The sequence below is a fragment of the Hypanus sabinus genome, chromosome 23 (assembly GCF_030144855.1).
Source record: "Hypanus sabinus isolate sHypSab1 chromosome 23, sHypSab1.hap1, whole genome shotgun sequence".
Lineage (NCBI taxonomy): Eukaryota > Metazoa > Chordata > Chondrichthyes > Myliobatiformes > Dasyatidae > Hypanus > Hypanus sabinus.
Genome location: NC_082728.1, coordinates 12,489,174 through 12,507,706, shown reverse-complemented (window position 1 = coordinate 12,507,706; position 18,533 = coordinate 12,489,174). Strand labels below are relative to the sequence as shown.

Genomic DNA, 18,533 nt, shown 5'->3' with positions numbered 1-18,533 from the left:
AAGGCACAAGTCAGGAACGTGGTGGAATACTCTTCATCACACCAGATATGTGCAGGTCTAATGTGCATCGAGAATTCTGACAGCTCTCTGGACAAAGAGGACTGTTGATCGGCACCTCTCTACCACCAGCTTAGGTTTCCTCGGGTGCTCCAGTTTTTCTCTCATCCCAAGGATATGGGTTAGTAGTTTACTTGGTCACATGGGTGTAATTGGGCTGGAAGGGCCTGTTGCTATGCTGATTCTCTAAATAAATTTAAATATATATATTTATTTATTGAAATACAGTGCTGAATAGGCCCTTCTGGCCCTTTTGAGCCACGCTGCCCAGCAACCTCCATTTAACCCGAGCCTAATCACGGGACAATTTACAATGACCAATTAACCTAGTAATCAGTACATCTTTGGATTGTGGGAGGGAGCAAGAGCATCCGGAGGAAACCCCTCATGGTCACAGGAGGAATGTACAAACTCTTTACAGATGGCGGCAGGAATTGAACTCAGGTCACTGGTGCTGTAAAGCATTATGCTAACTGACTGGATGTGTTTTCCCAATTTTCAATTGCAAGTCACAGAAGCATTTTAATAAAGAGTGCCATGGTCTGTGGTCAGAGGTTGTGAAGTTGTGGTATCTGAGATACCTTTAAGAAAGGAGGGAAAGAGGAATCCTGTGACTTAAATAATGTGGTGAGAGATGCATCTTTATCATTTTCCTTGTGAAAACGGTACAGCAAGTGAAGCAGATGTGTGGAACATGGGTGGAAATGCTTAAGAATTTAATGTACAATTGTCACGTGAGCCAGATGCTTATATTTGACTGAAATGTTATAGTTGAATTGTGCCCATGGACAAGTCCTTAAGTCCTTCCCTGCCCCTTACTTTCTGCCATTATATTTTAACATAAGTTTTGAAAATTGCACTATTCAGTTCTGATTTGAATTTTTATCATCAGGGAGCCTTTACTGCAACAGTTTCTTCCCATTTAAAAGCTGCACATGTATTAATAAATTTAAGTGCTCTGCTCTACACCTTGCTTGATCTCATTTTATTCATTTACTCTCAGGTGGTCTTTCTTTTGAAAAATAACCTCAAAAATTATGAGCTGATAAGCAGGCAGTGTGAAGGAGCTTATTCAAAATCATGAAAATGGTTGAAAATGATCCTTTAAGACCAGATCTATTTCCATAGCAGTAATTAGCCTTTGGAATTAGGTCAGCAATCAAATTGTCAAAGAATTAGATGCATTGTAGGTCAAAGAGGGATTTGTCTTGTGGTTGTTGCCAGATTTAGTACTGAAGTGCACTTTACATTTTGTGTGGCCAGTGATAAAGTATAAAGGTCCATCAGCTCAGGGTGTCTTGTAGGGTGCGGCCAATGCGGCAGTTTGGAATAAAACTTGGAATTGTTGTTTGGACAATTTGTAATTCCAACATCTGATTTTGAATCTGAGGGCAGAGATTGCTGATATATGTGCTCCCGTGTAAAGTATGAAATTCTCGAAATGCAACTCAAATAAGGGCATGGCTACTGCAGTTTGATGTGACTGTGGCAGCCTTGATCAGAATCAGGTTTATTATCACTGACATACTGCATGTCATAAAGTTTGTTGTTTTGCAGCAGTAGTTTATTATAAGCATTATCATCATTGTGTGCCCTGCCATGTGATGTGGACAATCATGGTCTGTCCATGACCATCATTATTCTAGGCAATTTTTTCCTATAGAAGAGGTATGTCATTGCCTTCTTCTGGGCAGGGTCCATTCAGAAATCTGATGGCGGAGGGAAAGAAGCTGTTCCTAAAACATTGAATGTGTGTCTTCAGGCTTCCGGCTCTGATGGTAGTAATCGGAAGAGAGCATGTCCAGGGTAGTGGGGATCCTTAAAGATGGGTAGATGGATGTCAGCCCTTGGGGTTTTATTGACCCTAATTTGCCTCAGGACAGCAAACACTTTTTCTGTAATTGATATAGGGTCCACGGCCTCTGTGCTGCTTTGCCTAACTTCTAGAAACTCTTCGTCCATCTCCCGAGAAAATACAGTGGAAAAAAAATACCCATTTCAGATCTCCCCGAGTTATTTTTGTTCCACTCATAGATTACCATTCTGTTCTTGCAAAGGATGAATTTTGTCCCTTGTAATCCTTTAGCTCTTAACAAATCTGTAGAAGCCCTTGGGATTCTCCTTTGCCTTGTCTGCTAAGACAACCTCATGACTTCTTTCAGCCCCTGTGATTTCTTTCCTAAGTGTTCTGTTGCATTTTTATACTCATTTGTTCTTACCTGCCTATACCTTTATTTTCTTACCAGCGCCTCAATATCTCTTGAAAACCAAGGTTCCCTAAACCCGTTACCTTTACCTTCTACTCTCAAAATTTCACTTTTGAAGGCCTCCCACTTATCAAGTATACCTTTAGGAAAACAGCTTGTCCGTATCCATACCTGCCAGAACCATTTTGTTAACATCAAAATTGCCTTTAATTTAGAATCTCAACCCGTGGATCAGACCTTTTCCATATTTACTTTGATCACTAGGTGCATGGTCTTATCCTACATAGACGTCTGTCACCTGCTCGGTTTCATTTTCTAAGAGTAAGTCAAGTATCATAAACTCTCTCATTGGGTTTTCTGTTTCTTGAACATGTTTGACAAGCTCTATCCCATGTAATGTGTTAGTCCTGACGAAGGGTCTTGGCCCGAAACGTCGACAGCGCTTTTCCCTATAGATGCTGCCTGGCCTGCTGTGTTCTACCAGCATTTTGTGTGTGTTGTTTGAATTTCCAGCATCTGCAGATTTCCTCGTGTTTGCTCTATCCCATGTAGTCCTTTTACAGTATGGGAGTCCCAGTCAATATGTGGAAAGTTAAAATCACCTAATATAACAACTTTGTTCCTTGCAACAGTCTGGAATCACCCTGGGACTGCTGGTTGGTTTATTATATAGCTCCATTTCTGTGGTAATGCCTTTCTTATCCTTACTTCCACACATAAACCCTTATAAGACCAGTTCTCTCGTCTGTCCTGATGGAGAACTGCTGTGACATTTTCCCTGACTAGTAATGCCACCCCTTCCCCTTTAATCCCTCTCGCTCTGTCAAACATCTGCAACTAAGTCTCACTACTGACCACAATATCATAATTCCATGTGTTGATCCATGCCCTGGGCTCATCTGCCTTTTCTACAATACTTCATGCATTGAAATATATGCAACTCAGAGCATTATTGCACTTCAGTGGTGTGTATCAGTAGTTGCATTGTAAACTCTCAAGCTATTTTTTTTCTCTACATACCTAAACAATTTGAGATCATGTAATATGTTGGTGAGGCTTTATTTGGAATATTGTGTGTAGTTTTGGTCACCTACTGACTGGAAAGATGTAAATAAGATTGAAAGAGTGCAGAGAAAATTTACAAGAATGTTGCTGGGACCTGATGTGAGTTAATGAGGAGAAATTTGTTAGAGATATATAAAATTATGAGGGGTATAGATTAGGTAAATATAAGCAGGCTGTTTTCACTGAGATTGGGTGAGACTGCAACTGGAGGTCATGGGTTAAGTTGAAAGGTGAAATGTTTAAAGGGGTACTTCTTCACTCAGAGGCTGGTGAGGGTGTGGAACGAGCTGCCATTGCAAATGGTGGGGTCAATTTCAACAGTAAAAAGAAATTTGGGTAGGTACATGGACGAGAGGGGCATGGATGACTGTGGTTCAGGTGTAGGTCGATTGGTTTAGGCATATTAATGGTTTGGCACAGACTAGATGGGCCAAAGGGCCTGTTTCTGTACTGTAGTTACTTATGCCTCTAAATATTAATTTCACAGCCAAATGAGTATCTTCAGCTGAGTTTTTTGCTGCTTTAAAGAAAGTGCCAGATTGCCAACACCTTCAACCAAACCAAAATCAGAACACTGATATAATTCCCTAGGTGGTCAGCTGATCACTAAGTAGCAGAGAAATTCATTGATGAGCTTGTGAAGATTGTCGCTAATTAAAATCTAACATCAGTGGAAGGTTCAAAGGTTCAAGTTAATGTCAGAGAAACGTATACAGTATACATCCTGAAATGCTTTTTCTTCGCAAAACATCCATGAAAGCAGAGAAGTGCCCCAAAGAATGAATGCCAGTTAAACATGAGAACCCCAAAGACCACCCCCCCCCACCAACCCCCTTCCCACACGTAAGCAGCAGCAAGCAACAATACCCCCTTTACCCCCTCCCCCCGGCAAAAAAACAGAAAGCACATACCAGCTACTGAGCACAGGTGAGCTAAGCGATAGCAGAGACACAGACTTGCAGTTACCCCAAAGACTATCACAATTTATCCAGCACTCAGCAATCCAGAGGTTCTCTCTCATCCTAATAAGGGAGAGTCAGGTGCCCCCCATTTTCACAGCAAGCGGGAGACATAACAACAGCCCGCTAGTTTATGATGTTAGAAAGTCAGTTTCGTCACTTTTTATGAGCTCTGTACCAGAAGATCACAAAGATATTGGTTTTTCGGGCCCACAGTGAAAGATTTTCCGGCCTCCCTGACGATGCCGAGTCTCCTGTTGTGACACCGACCCTTGATCCGCCCGTCTCCAGAGTCCCGAAATCTTAGGCTTCCAAACACTAGACCACCTCTCAGGCCGATCCCTTGGCGTGCCGTACAATGGCCGGACCTGAAACCCCGAGAACGAGTCCCATTCCCGCAAAGAACCTAAGTCAGCATGTAGCTCCGGGTCAGGGCGTTCACAATAATCCTGAAAGGGAAAAATAGAGATATTAAAGAGCTGTTTCCAAAGATGCAAGCAAAGGAGTTGCCTTTTAGTGCCATTGTAACTCTGCCTATGAGAAGTCTACAAAGCTAATTGTTTTAATGCTTTGCATAAACCTAAAAGAAAGTAAAATACAAACATGGTGTACTGAAATCTTTTAATGAAAACATGGCATCGTTGGTGGAAACTGAAAACCTGACGTTGTTTGGTGATTCAGGCTTTTGTTACCCTCCACACATTATATTTTCAATACATTAATGTAATTTTTACTGCTAAGTACTATACATGTGTGAAGAAGTATAAGACTGCATACCCGTAGCACATAAATTCAGAGTCAGAAATTATGCTGATCCCAAGCTATCTCATTACATATGCCAAAATCTGAAACACTTGCGGCCCAAAGCATTTCTGTTAAGGGAAACTTAACCTGCATTCGTAATCTTTAGTGTTTTAGAATAATCCTTCAACTATTTAATTCTTGCTTTTATTGGTTCCTTGAGATGCTCTGCATTACAGGTAGCAACTTGAGAGATGCATGTTTTTAAGAGCTTTGGAAATCCGGCTGATCGAAGATAACATTTTATTTGTCTCATGAGCTACACCAAGGATTATCCTTTGAAGGAGACAGTTCCACAGCATTGGGGCAATGAACAGTATACTGGAGGAGCTAGGTGGGTCTGTGGGGGGAAGAGGATTGTCAACATTTCAGGCCCTGTCAGAGCCAAGTGGAAAGAGGAGAAGGCACAAGTAGGTCACTGGTGGACCCGGGAGGGAAGAAGGGTGAAGACCAGTTTGAGCGACACAGAGAAGGAGAAGGAAGTAGATGGTTGACAGAGGCAGACAAAGAAAGTCAGTTGGAACTCCTCAATCCACCACTTACTTGGCCCATTTTTGACTACTTGATTTCCCTTTATGCTGGTTAGGTCCTCTCTCCACTCTTAGTCCTGAAGAAGGATTTTGGTCCGAAGCATCAACTCTCACGTCTCCCACCCCCCACCAACAAGTTTGCTCGACCCACTGAGTCCCTCCAATAGATCAGCACCTGCCCTTTCTTGTGAGTTCCATGATTGTGTTCATCTATGCTCTACCTAAAATGTCTTAGAACTACCTCCTTAGCACATCTGTCACCAAGTCTTTAATACTGGCATCATCATAACTACAACAGATCTATCCTTATAACACTCTCGTCACTGGGATTATAAGTGTGGCGGGGTTTGAAATGTGATAAAATTAATTTTTCTTGGAGTAGCAGCTTTCTGAATTAAATATGAAATGTTATTCATGGTATGTTTGTATAGTATTTGAAAGAATTTGTGTAATTTTGGCACAATGCATCTGGAGAAATCTAAGGCAAAAACGCACATGCCCAGTGTTCACCAAATTCACTGCTTGATTTTAATACTAAAATAAGTAACCCTTGCTGTAGGCATTCTGGGTCACACAACACTCAATAGGTTCATTTTAATGTCAGAGAATTGTATACAATATACATCCTGAAATTCTTTTTCTTCACAAACATCCATGAAAATGGAGGCGTGCCCCACAGAATGAATGACAGTTAAATGTTAGAATCTCCAAAGCCCCCCATCCCCCTCCTCCCATGCTCAAGCAGCAGCAAAGCGACAAACCCCATCTCCCCCGCCAGCAAAAAAAGCATCTGCACCCTCCACCCAGTACACAAGCATGCAGCAAGCATCAATAAAGACACAGACTTACAGTACCCCAAAGACTACTTGTTCACCCAGTAATTTGACATTCCACAGGCTCTCTCTCTCTCTCTCCCTAATAAGAGAAAAAGAGATGTCCTCGTTTCACAGTGAGAGGGAAGACATGAGAGAACAACTCACGGATGTATAGTGTTAAAAGTCTGTTGTGTTGCCTTTTCTGAGCTCTGTGCCCAAAGAACTTTAGTCTGGGCACACAGCCAGCAGCCAGCTCGCTGCTTTTGATCTTCTGTGTCCCAGAACGCTCCAGTTTTCTGTGGCGGCACCAACCTGAAATCCACCTGCCTCCAGATCCACGAAAATCTGGCACCCTGAAGACGCACTAGTCTTCTTGGCCACGTCCTTCGCATATCGAAAAACAGCCGGTTGTGAGGCCCTGAGAGCGGGTCCCATTCCCGCAAAGAACTGAAGTCAGCGTGTAACTCCAGATCAGGGTCTTCGAAAGAACCCTGAAAAGGAGAAAAAAGGGATATTAAATATAGAAACAGAGCTGTTTCCGAAGATGCAAGCAAAGGAGTCGCTGCAAGGTGCCATCATCCTAAGCTCTGCCCAACTTAAGACCTTATTTAAAAATGACCAAAGAGAATGGAAGTTGTCGTCATTTTTTCCCTCCAACCAGCATTTGGGATGTGCAGTAGAAGAGTAAAATAAAGCAGGAGTTGAAAGGTATTCACCAGTGTAAATGTATCACAACAGTGGTGTGAAGAAGAGGATCTCTGAATGCACAACACGTTGAACCTTGAAGTGAATGAGCTGCAGGAGGTACCTAATAAAGCAGCCACTGTGCATACAGTATATTCTCGATTTATCCATTGGATGGGAGACTGGATAAGGAGTATGAAGAATGCAAATCTACATAGGTGAAGCCTTGTCATAAATATATTTACTGAGGTAGCCTCCACCGCTTCTTCCCCATTCTGATGTTTGGTGTGAACAGCAACTGGACCTCTTGACCATGTCTGCATGCTTTTATGCTTTGAGTTGCTGACACATGATTAGCAGATTAGATATTTGCATTAATGAGCAGATGTACCTAATAAAGTGGCTGCTGAATGTATATTGATAATGTAATATATAGTGAAAAAGAGAAGTGATGATGTGATTGAGTTGTTGACTAAGGGAATCAAGCTAATGACTTCATTGCATTTTGAAAATGATATCCTGGATACACGTTTAGAATGAACTGTACTGAATTCCTGCTCCCATTGCTGTTTCTCAGTGATCCCTAATACTGTTGTTCTTCAGAAAGGGGTGAACCTTGTTGCAGAGCGTAGGTGGGGATTCTAGATTTTGTAAGCTTTATTCACATACACTTGATTTACAAAGCATATATCAGGTAAAACATAATCATCATCCGGTTGATACTGGAAAGACTGAGCTGTTGAATCAGGAAAAGGATGAGAGACGACAGCTCATGCAGTGTTGTTGGGTGTGAAAGGGACGTTGGAAATTCTTGGTATGGAAGAGAGAAATCTTCAGACATGAACTTGGAAGAAAAGAGAAGGTCGCCCAGAACTAAAAAGATGGGGGGAGTAAGTAGCAATTTTATGTGTTTTTAGGCAAAAGGTAACCATGTATAACAGGAACTATCAGTAATATATCTCCTCAGCAGTTCGGGTTGAGAGTGGTAATCCATGGTAATATACTCGTGTCTGTGTGTATTCCTCTTTTGGTATGTGTATGAGGCAGCAGCAAGACTGCACTCAGGACTGGTGAAGAAAATAGCATGCAGTCATCTCCAAATGAACTTAAATCACTATTTAGATTTAGAAGTACAGCACAGTAACAGGCCCTTCTGGGCCAGCAAGACCGCACTGTCAATTGCACCATGCGACTAAATAACCTACTATCTCATATGTCTTTGATGTGGGAAGAAACTGGAGGAAACTCATGTGGACACGGGGAGGACATACAAACTCCATGCAGAAAATAGCAGAAATGAACCTGGGTCACTGGTGCTTTGGTAGCATTATACTAACCATGAACCTCATGTGACCTGTGTATCATTTCAGGTAGAACTTGATTAAAATGGAAATTATCCGCCCATTTAAAATAACTTGCTCTGGTAGCTACAAAGTTAAATTAATAGATTCAGTTTTTGTCATCATTTCCTATATTATAAGTTTCAGAGAATTGATCAGTGTAAAATGTACTCTTGTCACCAGTGTTTATCTTCATTTGTAATTGGGTTGCTTTTTGCATCTCACTCACACTATTTTAGTGAAACCAATGTGTCATAGTGTCTTAAATAAATAGTTGGGCATCAAAGGAGTAATTTATAAATTAGGTGAAATAGGAAATGTTTACTTCTGTTCATCTAAGATACTCCCAGTACACACATCTTAACTGCTCAGCATCTGAAGCAGTCCATACGACTGAGCAGACAATGGCATGGCTCTGTAGTGTAACACTATTACAGTGCCAGCGATCAGGGTTCAATTCCTGCTACTGTCTGTACGCTCTCCCCGTGACCACGTAGGTTTCTTCTGCATACTCCGGTTTCCTCCCACATTCCAAAGATGTACAGCATAGTAGATTAATTAGTCATGTGTGTAATTGGGCTTGTTATTACCATGCTATATATCTAAATAGAAGTATAATAAAACATTATAAGATATATATTAATAATATATTAAAAGTGTATTAAAATATAATAAAACATAAACAAAATTAGACTTAGCTGGAGTGGGGCCACCTTCACGAATGGGCGATAAAAGTGGGTAGCTACTTTGTGCCACAAAAATGCCAAGCAGGGACCGTCTCATGTGACAAAAGCAACAGCAGCACGACTCAGCTTGTCAATACCTTGAGCTTGCCATACCATTAATTAAGGGGTTATGTTTGATCCACTTCTCACCCACTGCGGTTACTAGCTGAGGTTAATCCTAAAGCACTCCCCAATTCTTTAAACTGCTATGGTCATGTAAGACAGGAGAGACAGGCACATGGGAAACATCACTTCCTGCACATTTGTCATAGGTAATGATACTTAAATTACAAACACCATATGTTCTTTTTGGATGATAATTTTTCAAAGAGTATTCCTTTTCCAAATCTTGTCAGTAACCAGCATGTATAATGATACAATGGAGACATGAAAAACAGCAGATGCTGCAATCTGGAGCAACAAACTATCTACTGGAGGAACTCAGCAGGTTGAGCAGCATCTGTGGGGGTGGGGGGGGGGAGCAGAGGAATTGTTGATCTTTCAGGTTAAAATCTTGCATCAGGACTTGTGCGAAGTCTCGATCTGAAATATTGACAATTCCTAAACATGAGATTCTGCAGATGCTGGAAATCTAATGGGAGAAGCATCTTGGTAGCCTCCCAGCCTGCCGGTTAAAAACGTCACTTTCACTAACATCTGATAACTTCTGCTGTCTCTTTCTTCTCTCTTCTTCCATTCTGGCTCTCCTCTTACCCCCTCTCCTTACCTGCCTATCATCTTCCTTGGGTACCCCTCCTCCTTCCTTTTCTTCTGTGGTCTATTCTCTCCTGTCAGATACCTCCTCCTTCAGCCTTTACCTTTTCCAGCCATCACCTCCCAGCTTCTCACTTCATCCCCACCCCTCACATACCTTCCTCCTCACTTTGCTTCACCTAAAACGTGCCAGCTTGTATTCCTTCCTCTTCCCCTCCTACTCCCCACCTTCTTATTCTGGCTTTTCCCCCTTCCTGATGAAGGGTCTTGGCCCATAATGTTTACTCATTATTCCTCTCCATAAATGCTGCCTGACCTGCTGAGTTCCTCAAGCGTTTTGTGTGTGGTTTGTCGACAATTCCTTTTCCCCATCAGATGCTGCTTGACCTATTATAGTACCTTAAAATAATAAATTCATTTGTAGTAGTAGAAGGAAGATAATAGAGACACAATATTTGCAGAAAGGAGATTTGGGACATGATCCAGGAGGCTTATTCATAATAGTGGAGGGTGAGGGCTAGTGGGTTGTGATGACATAAAGCAGCAAAGAGGATTACATTGTGGATGGTATGCATAGTAAACTGATCTAAGAATCAGAATCAAAATCAGCTTTGATTTTACCAGCATATACAATGAAAGTTTTTTTTAGTGACAGCAGCCCGTTGTTGTTTTGTGACAGCGCAAAAAGAGCGAACAAGAGTGAGATAGTGTAGATGGGTTCATTATCCTTTCGGAAATCTAATGGCGGAGAGGGAGGAGCTGTTCCTGAAATTGAGCATGTCTCCAGGCTCTTGCACTGCCTCCTTGATGGTAGTAATGAGAACATTGGAGACCGCAAGCTTGACCGAATTTAAAATGCATTTTCAAAATCAGGGATTGTTGTTGGCATTTGAAGATTTAAATTAAACCTTTGATTGACCTCATTTCAGAAACTTGAATGTGTTTAATTCATTGTAGGTCTGCAGCGTTTGTGGTCTTTCTATCTCTGCCTGCATTTTGAACACATTATCTGAGGAAAAAATGGACTGGCACAGGCAAGTCTGCAGCTGCTGGAAATCCAGAGCAACACACACACAATGCTGGAAGAACTCAGCAGTTCAGGCAGCATCTATGGAAATGAATAATCAGGCAGCATTTTGGGCTGAGACTCCTCATCAGGACTGAAAGAAAGTGGGAAAGAGGATAATTAGAAGGTGATTGTTGAAGCCTGGTGGGTAGGAAAGATAAAGGGCAGGGGAGGAAGGAATCTGATAGGAGTGCTTGCAAAGACTGAGCCTTTGATGGACGCTACTTTTATACCCAGTCATGGTACCTCACCTGCTGCCAATTAGCCTGCTTAATGTGGAGTCTTCCAAACCGGTTTTACTTGAATATTCTGTGTACTTTTCAATCTTATTTTCACTCGGTTCCAACTTTTGTTGAGTGTGTTGCAGCCATCAAATTCTAAATTTGTGTATATTTACAAAATACAATTAAGTTGGTCAGTAAACCTAATGAAAATCTTTTCTTTGTACTTTTGTCAGTTAAATAAAGGTTCACGTGAATTAACATATCACAGATTTTTGTTTTTATTGCATTTTGGAAAATATCCCAACTTTTCTGGAAATGGGGTTTGTATGTTTCATCAGGAGTTTAAGAAAAGTTGGTATATCACCAAAGACACTGACAAATTTCTACAAATGTACCGTGGAGAGCATTCTAACTGGTTGTGTCACCACCTGGTATGGAGGGGCCACCGCACTGAATAAGCTGCAGAAAAGTTAAAAACTCGGTTGCCTCCGTCGTTGGCACTAGCCTTCCCCGCATTCAAGACACCTTCAAAAGGTGATGTCTCAGAAAGGTGGCATGCATCATTAAGGACCCCAATAACCCAGGGCATGTCCTCTTCTCTTGCTACCATCAGCAACTAGTTACAGATGCCTGAAGACACACTATCACCATTTCAAGAACAATTTCTTCCCCTCTGCCATCAGATTTCTGAATGGGCAATGAACCCATGACCGCTTCCTCGGTATTTCCCCCCCACCCTTTTCCCCCTCCTTTTTGCATGACATTAGTTTTTAATGATATACACTTATTGTAATTAATTGTTTTTATTACTATGTACCACATTGCAATGTACTGCTGCCACAAAGCAACAGATTTCATCATGTATGCCGATGATATTTAATCTGATTCTGATATGTAGTGTTGAAGAGGAGCAATGATGTCACTCTGTGTGTCCCCGAAGGAGGAAGTGGAAGAAATGGGTTGTATTTGAGGGAAATGAAGCAGAAGCTATAAGCACTGTACTGAAGTGAAGTTGAACTCATGCTGCAGTACTGCACTGTAAGCCAGTATTATCGATTATGGCTTTTTGGGATTCCAGCTACTTTGTAGTTGGTGCCTAGTTTTCTCGGTCAGTTTATACGAAAGTTTGAAAAATGCTAAAGTATTTTTCTAATTATTAGTTGTAAGAGCACCAGCATTAGTGGGCAATTTAGGACAAGCTTGAATTTGGGAGTGCTACGAAGTGATGGGTGGGCCAGAATGCCTGGTTAAATAAAATGCAGAATATTGTTAGACCAACCATGGAATATTGGAGGAAATGTGAGTGTCCTATTGAGAGAGTGAAGTTTAGAATGCTTTCACTGAATTTATAGGGGGCAAGACATTGTAAACTGACTTGGAAAGGCCAGATGTGGGAATATGACTTGTCTTTTGAGGAGTTTAATAGACTATAAGGCCATTCTTTAGAAAGTAACATCTAAGTTCAATACAATATTGAAGTTAAACTCTGATAATCTGGCACACTCAGGCTTTAGTGGAGCTGAACCTGCCATTTTTTCTGGACTATTGGGATTATTATTTTAAAAATGTATCTATTTATTGATTACAGTATATTTCCCAGTCATCTCAGGAACTTTAAAGGGAGCACAGGAAACTTTAGCTTGGACTGGTTGAATACAGCTTGGGAAATGAGGTGTCATTGATTCAGAAGGGATCATGAAAACTGGAGTCAAAGTGAGTGCAGAATCAGGCTTGAGGCAATTGAGAAGAGTGTGTGGGAACAGCAGCCCTGGTGAATCACAGTCAACATTACCTAGTGAGCCAGATGCTGAAGCATTGAGATTTCAGAATGATCAGAGTTAGGATTGTTAGAGTTTGTTTAAAACTTCCTTGAGTGCATTATATGTGATTAAACCCATTCCTGTTTTATAAACTCAATAAATGTTTATCGATGGCATTCCGTTGCTTTGCACTGATGAACGTAGCATGCACCTGAAGTTCACAATGCAAACATTTAAGTAACTCTTTGTTCTTGTATGTCATATTCAAAGTCTGTTGCACAAAGTCGGTATTATTGATGATGTTTTTTGGAATACCTGCAAATTTTCAGGTCATGGCCTCCTTTACCTATATTTCAGGTCAGTTTGTACAAGAGTTTGAAAAGTGCTAAAGTATTTTTCTAATTGTTAGTGGTAAACCAGGAGTTTAAATTTTACACTAATGTTAATGTAATAATAATCCTTCAACCTACACTTTGAAATTAAAATTGTGACTAACTGAAAAGTGCTTTCCGGATTTATTAAGTTAAATGCATGCTGTTGTCTTAAACTTTACACAGATATCATACAGAGGATCAGCAGAATAAATGCCAGAGCAAATAGAACCATAAACCTCATTGTCTGATATTTGGCCTCTTTGGATAATTAGTCTTGCTAAAAGGCAGCATAGTAGTGGAGCAGTTAATACCATCACTTTACAGCACCAGTGATCACAGATTGGGGTTCAGTTCCCATCCTGTTCTCCCAGTGACCACGTGAGTTATCTGTGGTTGCTCCGGTTTCCTTCCACATTCTAAAAGGCCAAGGTCAGTGAGCTGTGGGCATGCTATGTTGGCACCAGAAATGTGGTAGCAATTGCGAGCTGCCCCCCTCCCCCCTCCCTTTCCACGCACAGCCCTCAAGCTATGTTGGTGATGCAGAGCCGACCTGTTTCACTGTGTTTTGTACATGTGACAAGTAAAGCTAATCTTTATCTTTCTATTCTAATTGAGGAAAGGTCACCACATCTCAATAGGAATTCCCTGTGTGTGTTGACTCAGCTCCCATTTGAAATGTTTTATAAGACCCTTGGTAGAGGGGGATGAGCTAGTTTTGCCTACAACATCTCCATCCAGCTCTTATGAATAAATAAATAAATAAAATAAGCCAAATGTATCATGCTGATGCTCATCTAGCTGGTTTGATGTTGGGTGACCAGAGGTTCTTAATATGGAAGTTTAATGGTACTTGCAATCTAAAATTGATGAGAAAATATGACGTACTGCAACTTGGCCTAATTATGACCAAATAGCACTTGCTTCCTACTTTCAAAAGCTTTGCATTGAAAGTCCATTAATGTTAGCAGTATAATTGCAAGATTGAGGTCCCTGTGGGCATTAGAAATATGAGAACACTTTGATGCTAAAGGACTGGATTGAAGATGAGCTCTTTTTAAAGTTGTTAGACAATGTTAAAGATATTTGCTGCCTTTTCACCCTGGTATCCTTTATGCATATCATTTCAATGAGCAGTGATATAGAAGTTCTGCATACAGCAGCATTAACTGTTCATCATGGGTCAGTCGGCACTGGGAAGTAGGACTGGAAGGAAGTGAAGATATGACTTGTGCAGTTAGTATTTATTTTGCCTCCTGTACCTAATAAAGTGGCCACTGAATATATATTCATTGTCTTCTGCTGCTATAGCACATCCACTTCAAGGTTCAACGTGCTGTGCATTTTGAGATGATCTTTTGTACATCACTGTTACATAACTCAAATAACACATGGTTATTTGAGTTCTGTTGCTTTCCTGTTAGCTTGAACCAGTCTGGTCACTCCCCTGACCCATGTCATTAACAAGGCATTTTTGCCCACAGAACAGCTGCTCACAGGATGTTTTCTTTTTGTTTCTTGCACCATTTTCTGTAAACTCTAGGAAATGTTGTGCTTGAAAATCCCAAGAGGTCATCAGTTTCTGAAATACTCAAACCACCCTGTCTGGCACCAACAATCATTCCATGATCAAAGTCACTTAGATCACATTTCCTCCCCATCCTGATGTTTGGTCGAAACAACAACTGAACCTCTTGATCATGTCTACGTGCTTTTATGCACTAGTTGCTGCCAGATGATTGGATGACTAGATATTTGCATGAACGAGCAAGTGTACAAGTGACGTAATGAAGTGGCCACTGAGTGTGTATCGGTGGCAATGCTGGTGCAAATCAGAAAATAATGTTCTGCTTTTTAACATTCCTTCACTTTTAGTTGCTGCTGAGTGTATTTTCCTACCTTATTGTCCATCCTCTTCCTTTCAATTAATTACTTGTGAAAGTGTTTACAACTGTATTGCATTCCAGGCTAGGGTCTTGCAATTGTGTTGTACCTTGCTTTATTCAATTGACTGGTCTCTATGTTATTGAAGCTCAATACTCTACAACAGGCATGGGCAAACTACGGCCCGGGGGCCATATGCGGCCCGTTAAGCTTTTTAATCCGGCCCGCAGAACTTGATGAAATTATATTAATAAACCTTGTTAACGTTTTTTTCCCCGCAATTCTGGCGTTTTCCCAATAGATTACGCACTCTATATACACTTGTGGCGACCCATTTCCTGGCACATCTGAACTGGCTCACAATTAGCCAGCGTTCCGGCTAAGGGAGATAGACTGCGGGGATTTGCGAGCACAGAGCTTTGGAACCTCTGCGCCACGGGGGGGGGGGGGGGGCAGGTTGAGGGAGGCTTAAAAGTGAGGCTGGGGATTTCGAATAAAGTTTTTTTTCCTTCAACTGCAGTTACCGACTCCATGTCGTAATTTTAGCGCTGCATGTAGCACACTGCTACACATTGACCTTTGTTGAGGTGCAGCGTATTACTCCACATTTGCGCTTTACTCTTTGTTCGGCTCAACCTATTTGTGTGAACAGGCGTTCAGCGTCATGAACATCAACAAAGCCAGCCACAGATCCAAGTTAACTGACCAACACCTCAGATCCATCCTGAGAATTGCCACAACAAAACTAAATCCAGACTTTGATGTGCTGGCTAAAAAGGGAGACCAACAACACTGTTCCCACTGAAACTAAAAATAAGTTTCTTCGTTGTGTTATGTAAAAAATGCATTTGAAAATATTTTTTTCAATAAGCCTTACATGTTACATGTCATTTCTGTTAAGTGATGGACATGAGTAGTGCGCAGGTGCGAGTACGTTCTCAAAATAAAAAATGCGCTCCAGATCAAATAACGCGCTCCGCATACTGGCGCGCTGTCACTGTTCTGTCCTTGTGCTGGTTGTTGTTGAGTTTTGGCACAGGGGACAATTGAATAAGAAGGAGCAGGACAGGTAGACCTGCATCTCCTACCGTTTTTGAAATAAAGACAGGCAGGAGGAGAGTGATGATGATAATATCTTGAAAGATAACAGAGTTTTCAGTGCTTTAAAATAATAACTGTTACTATTTTATTCATTTAATTTTCAGTGTTTTAAAAGTCATTTCAATAAATAGCTAAATACCATGGGACTTCAAAGACAGATATTTTGTTGTAATGCATTTGTTCATTTTCAATTGAAATTAAAGCACATGTTTTCTACATATCCCATGATATTTTATTTTCTCTTATGAGGTGTATTACCAAAACACTCCGTCCATCTGCTCCTGGTCCGGCCCCCCTGTCAAATTTTAGAACCCTTTGTGGCCCACAAGTCAAAAAGTTTGCCCACCCCCTGCTCTACAATGTGTTTGTTAATCCAGTGGCCATATCAGCGAAGCATGTCGATTTTCATGGCTGTTGATCTGTACATTTTATAAAGTTTCAGTTCACCCACTTCACACAACATGGTTAGCAAGAAATGGGTTTTGATCTGCCCAATTTTCACATGCTAAAATTTGCACTGCTTATTAATAAATGTTATTTTCCTTCCATCAGGCCAGATACAAGCAGAGCTTGGATCCAACAGTGGATGAAGTTAAAAAGCTCTGCACCTCCCTGAGACGTAATGCAAAGGAAGAAAGAGTGCTTTTCCATTATAATGGGCATGGAGTGCCAAGACCAACTGGAAATGGTGAAATCTGGGTATTTAATAAGGTAATATTATATCCTTCATATCCATTTTGAAATCTGGTATTTCTGGAATCCAACTCCTAACATCCCAAACCAGCAAGGCTATATTTTGCACATTAGCTAATCATTTCATTTAATTTCACAATATCCTTTTTCTATCCTACAACTTTTGTAAACACTCGAATTTGTTGTGCTGAAGTTTAATTTATTTACATGATTTTAGGGCTCTTGAAAGAATTAAAGTGTAATAAAGCAAGAAATTTACAGGTTAACTTAGTATAATTAATGACATAGCTTCTGCATAATTCTGTTTTGTGGTATTAGACCTGGGAACATAGGACATTACAGCACAGTACTGGCACTTTGGCCCACAATGTTGTGCTGACCTGTAACATATTTCAAGATCAATCTATCCCTTCTCTCCCTCATAGCCCTCCAATTTTCTATCATCCCTATGTCCATGTTCTATTATTCAAGAGTCTCTTAAATGTCCCTACTGTATCTGCCCCCACCACCAATCTTAGCTGTGTGTTCCACGCAACCAACGCTGTCTGAGTTAAAGAAGATTTACTTTTGACATCCCCCTACTATACTTTCTTCCAATCACCTTAAAATTATGCATCCGTCATGTTAGCCATTTCCACCCTGCAAAGATGTCTCTGGCTGTTCATTTGATCCAGACCTCATATCATCTTGTACACCTCTATCATATCACCTCTCATTTTCATTTGCTTTAAACAGAAAAAACCCTAGCTTGCTCAAACTATCCTCATAAGATTTGCTCTTCAGTCCTGGAAAATTTCCTCTGCAAGTTCTTGGGTGTTAATATCTCTGAAGACCTAACCTGGTCCCAACATATCAATGCAGCTGTAAAGCAGGCAAGGCGATGTCAAATTTCTTTAGGAGTTTGAGGAGATTTGGTATGCCATTTAAAACACTCAAACAGGCAGTCCCCGGGTTACGTACGAGTCCCGTTCCTGATTCCGTCTTTAAGTTGGATTTGTACGTAAGTCGGAACAAGTACATCCGGTATTATGTAGCGTCAGATAGTCAAACGTTTGTCTTAGTATATAGTATATATTTTACCTTTCTATGCATATAAAACACTTAAGAAACATATGTATTCCAATAATTAAACCACTGCGTTGCTTAGTAGTAATAGTAGCTTTCATCGGGACAGGGCCTTTCACATGCTCCATTATTCTCACTTTATCCGTTATCCTTTAAAATTGTTCCGATCGTTGACCAACTGTAGCCTAATTCTTTTTTAATGACCGATGGCGTTTCACCTCTTTCCAAATACTTTCTTACTTCCACTTTATTTTCAATTGCGATCGCTTCCCGTCAACGGAACAGAAACACTGCGGGCGGCGGGTCCCGACCTCCGCCGGGTCCTAAGGACTACCGCATTGAGACAGACTAAATGGGACAAGTGGAGGCTGTGCTGGGTTTGGGTATTTGATCATCCACAATATTCCGCATGGGAATTTAAACTGGAGATGGCAGTGTTCTTTTTTTACGAGGTCAAGTTGCGAGCTCGACA

At 41.0% G+C, this 18,533-nt stretch overlaps 1 protein-coding gene across 1 annotated transcript in view; it reads left to right on the top strand.

The window, feature by feature from the left end:
- Window positions 1-18,533, top strand: part of rptor (regulatory associated protein of MTOR, complex 1) — a 499,208-nt gene that overhangs the window by 132,165 nt on the left and 348,510 nt on the right. Inside the window, exon 4 of the mRNA XM_059948392.1 lies at window positions 16,856-17,014. Within this exon, the coding sequence (XP_059804375.1) occupies window positions 16,856-17,014 (159 nt within the window). The remainder of the gene's footprint in view (window positions 1-16,855; window positions 17,015-18,533) is intronic.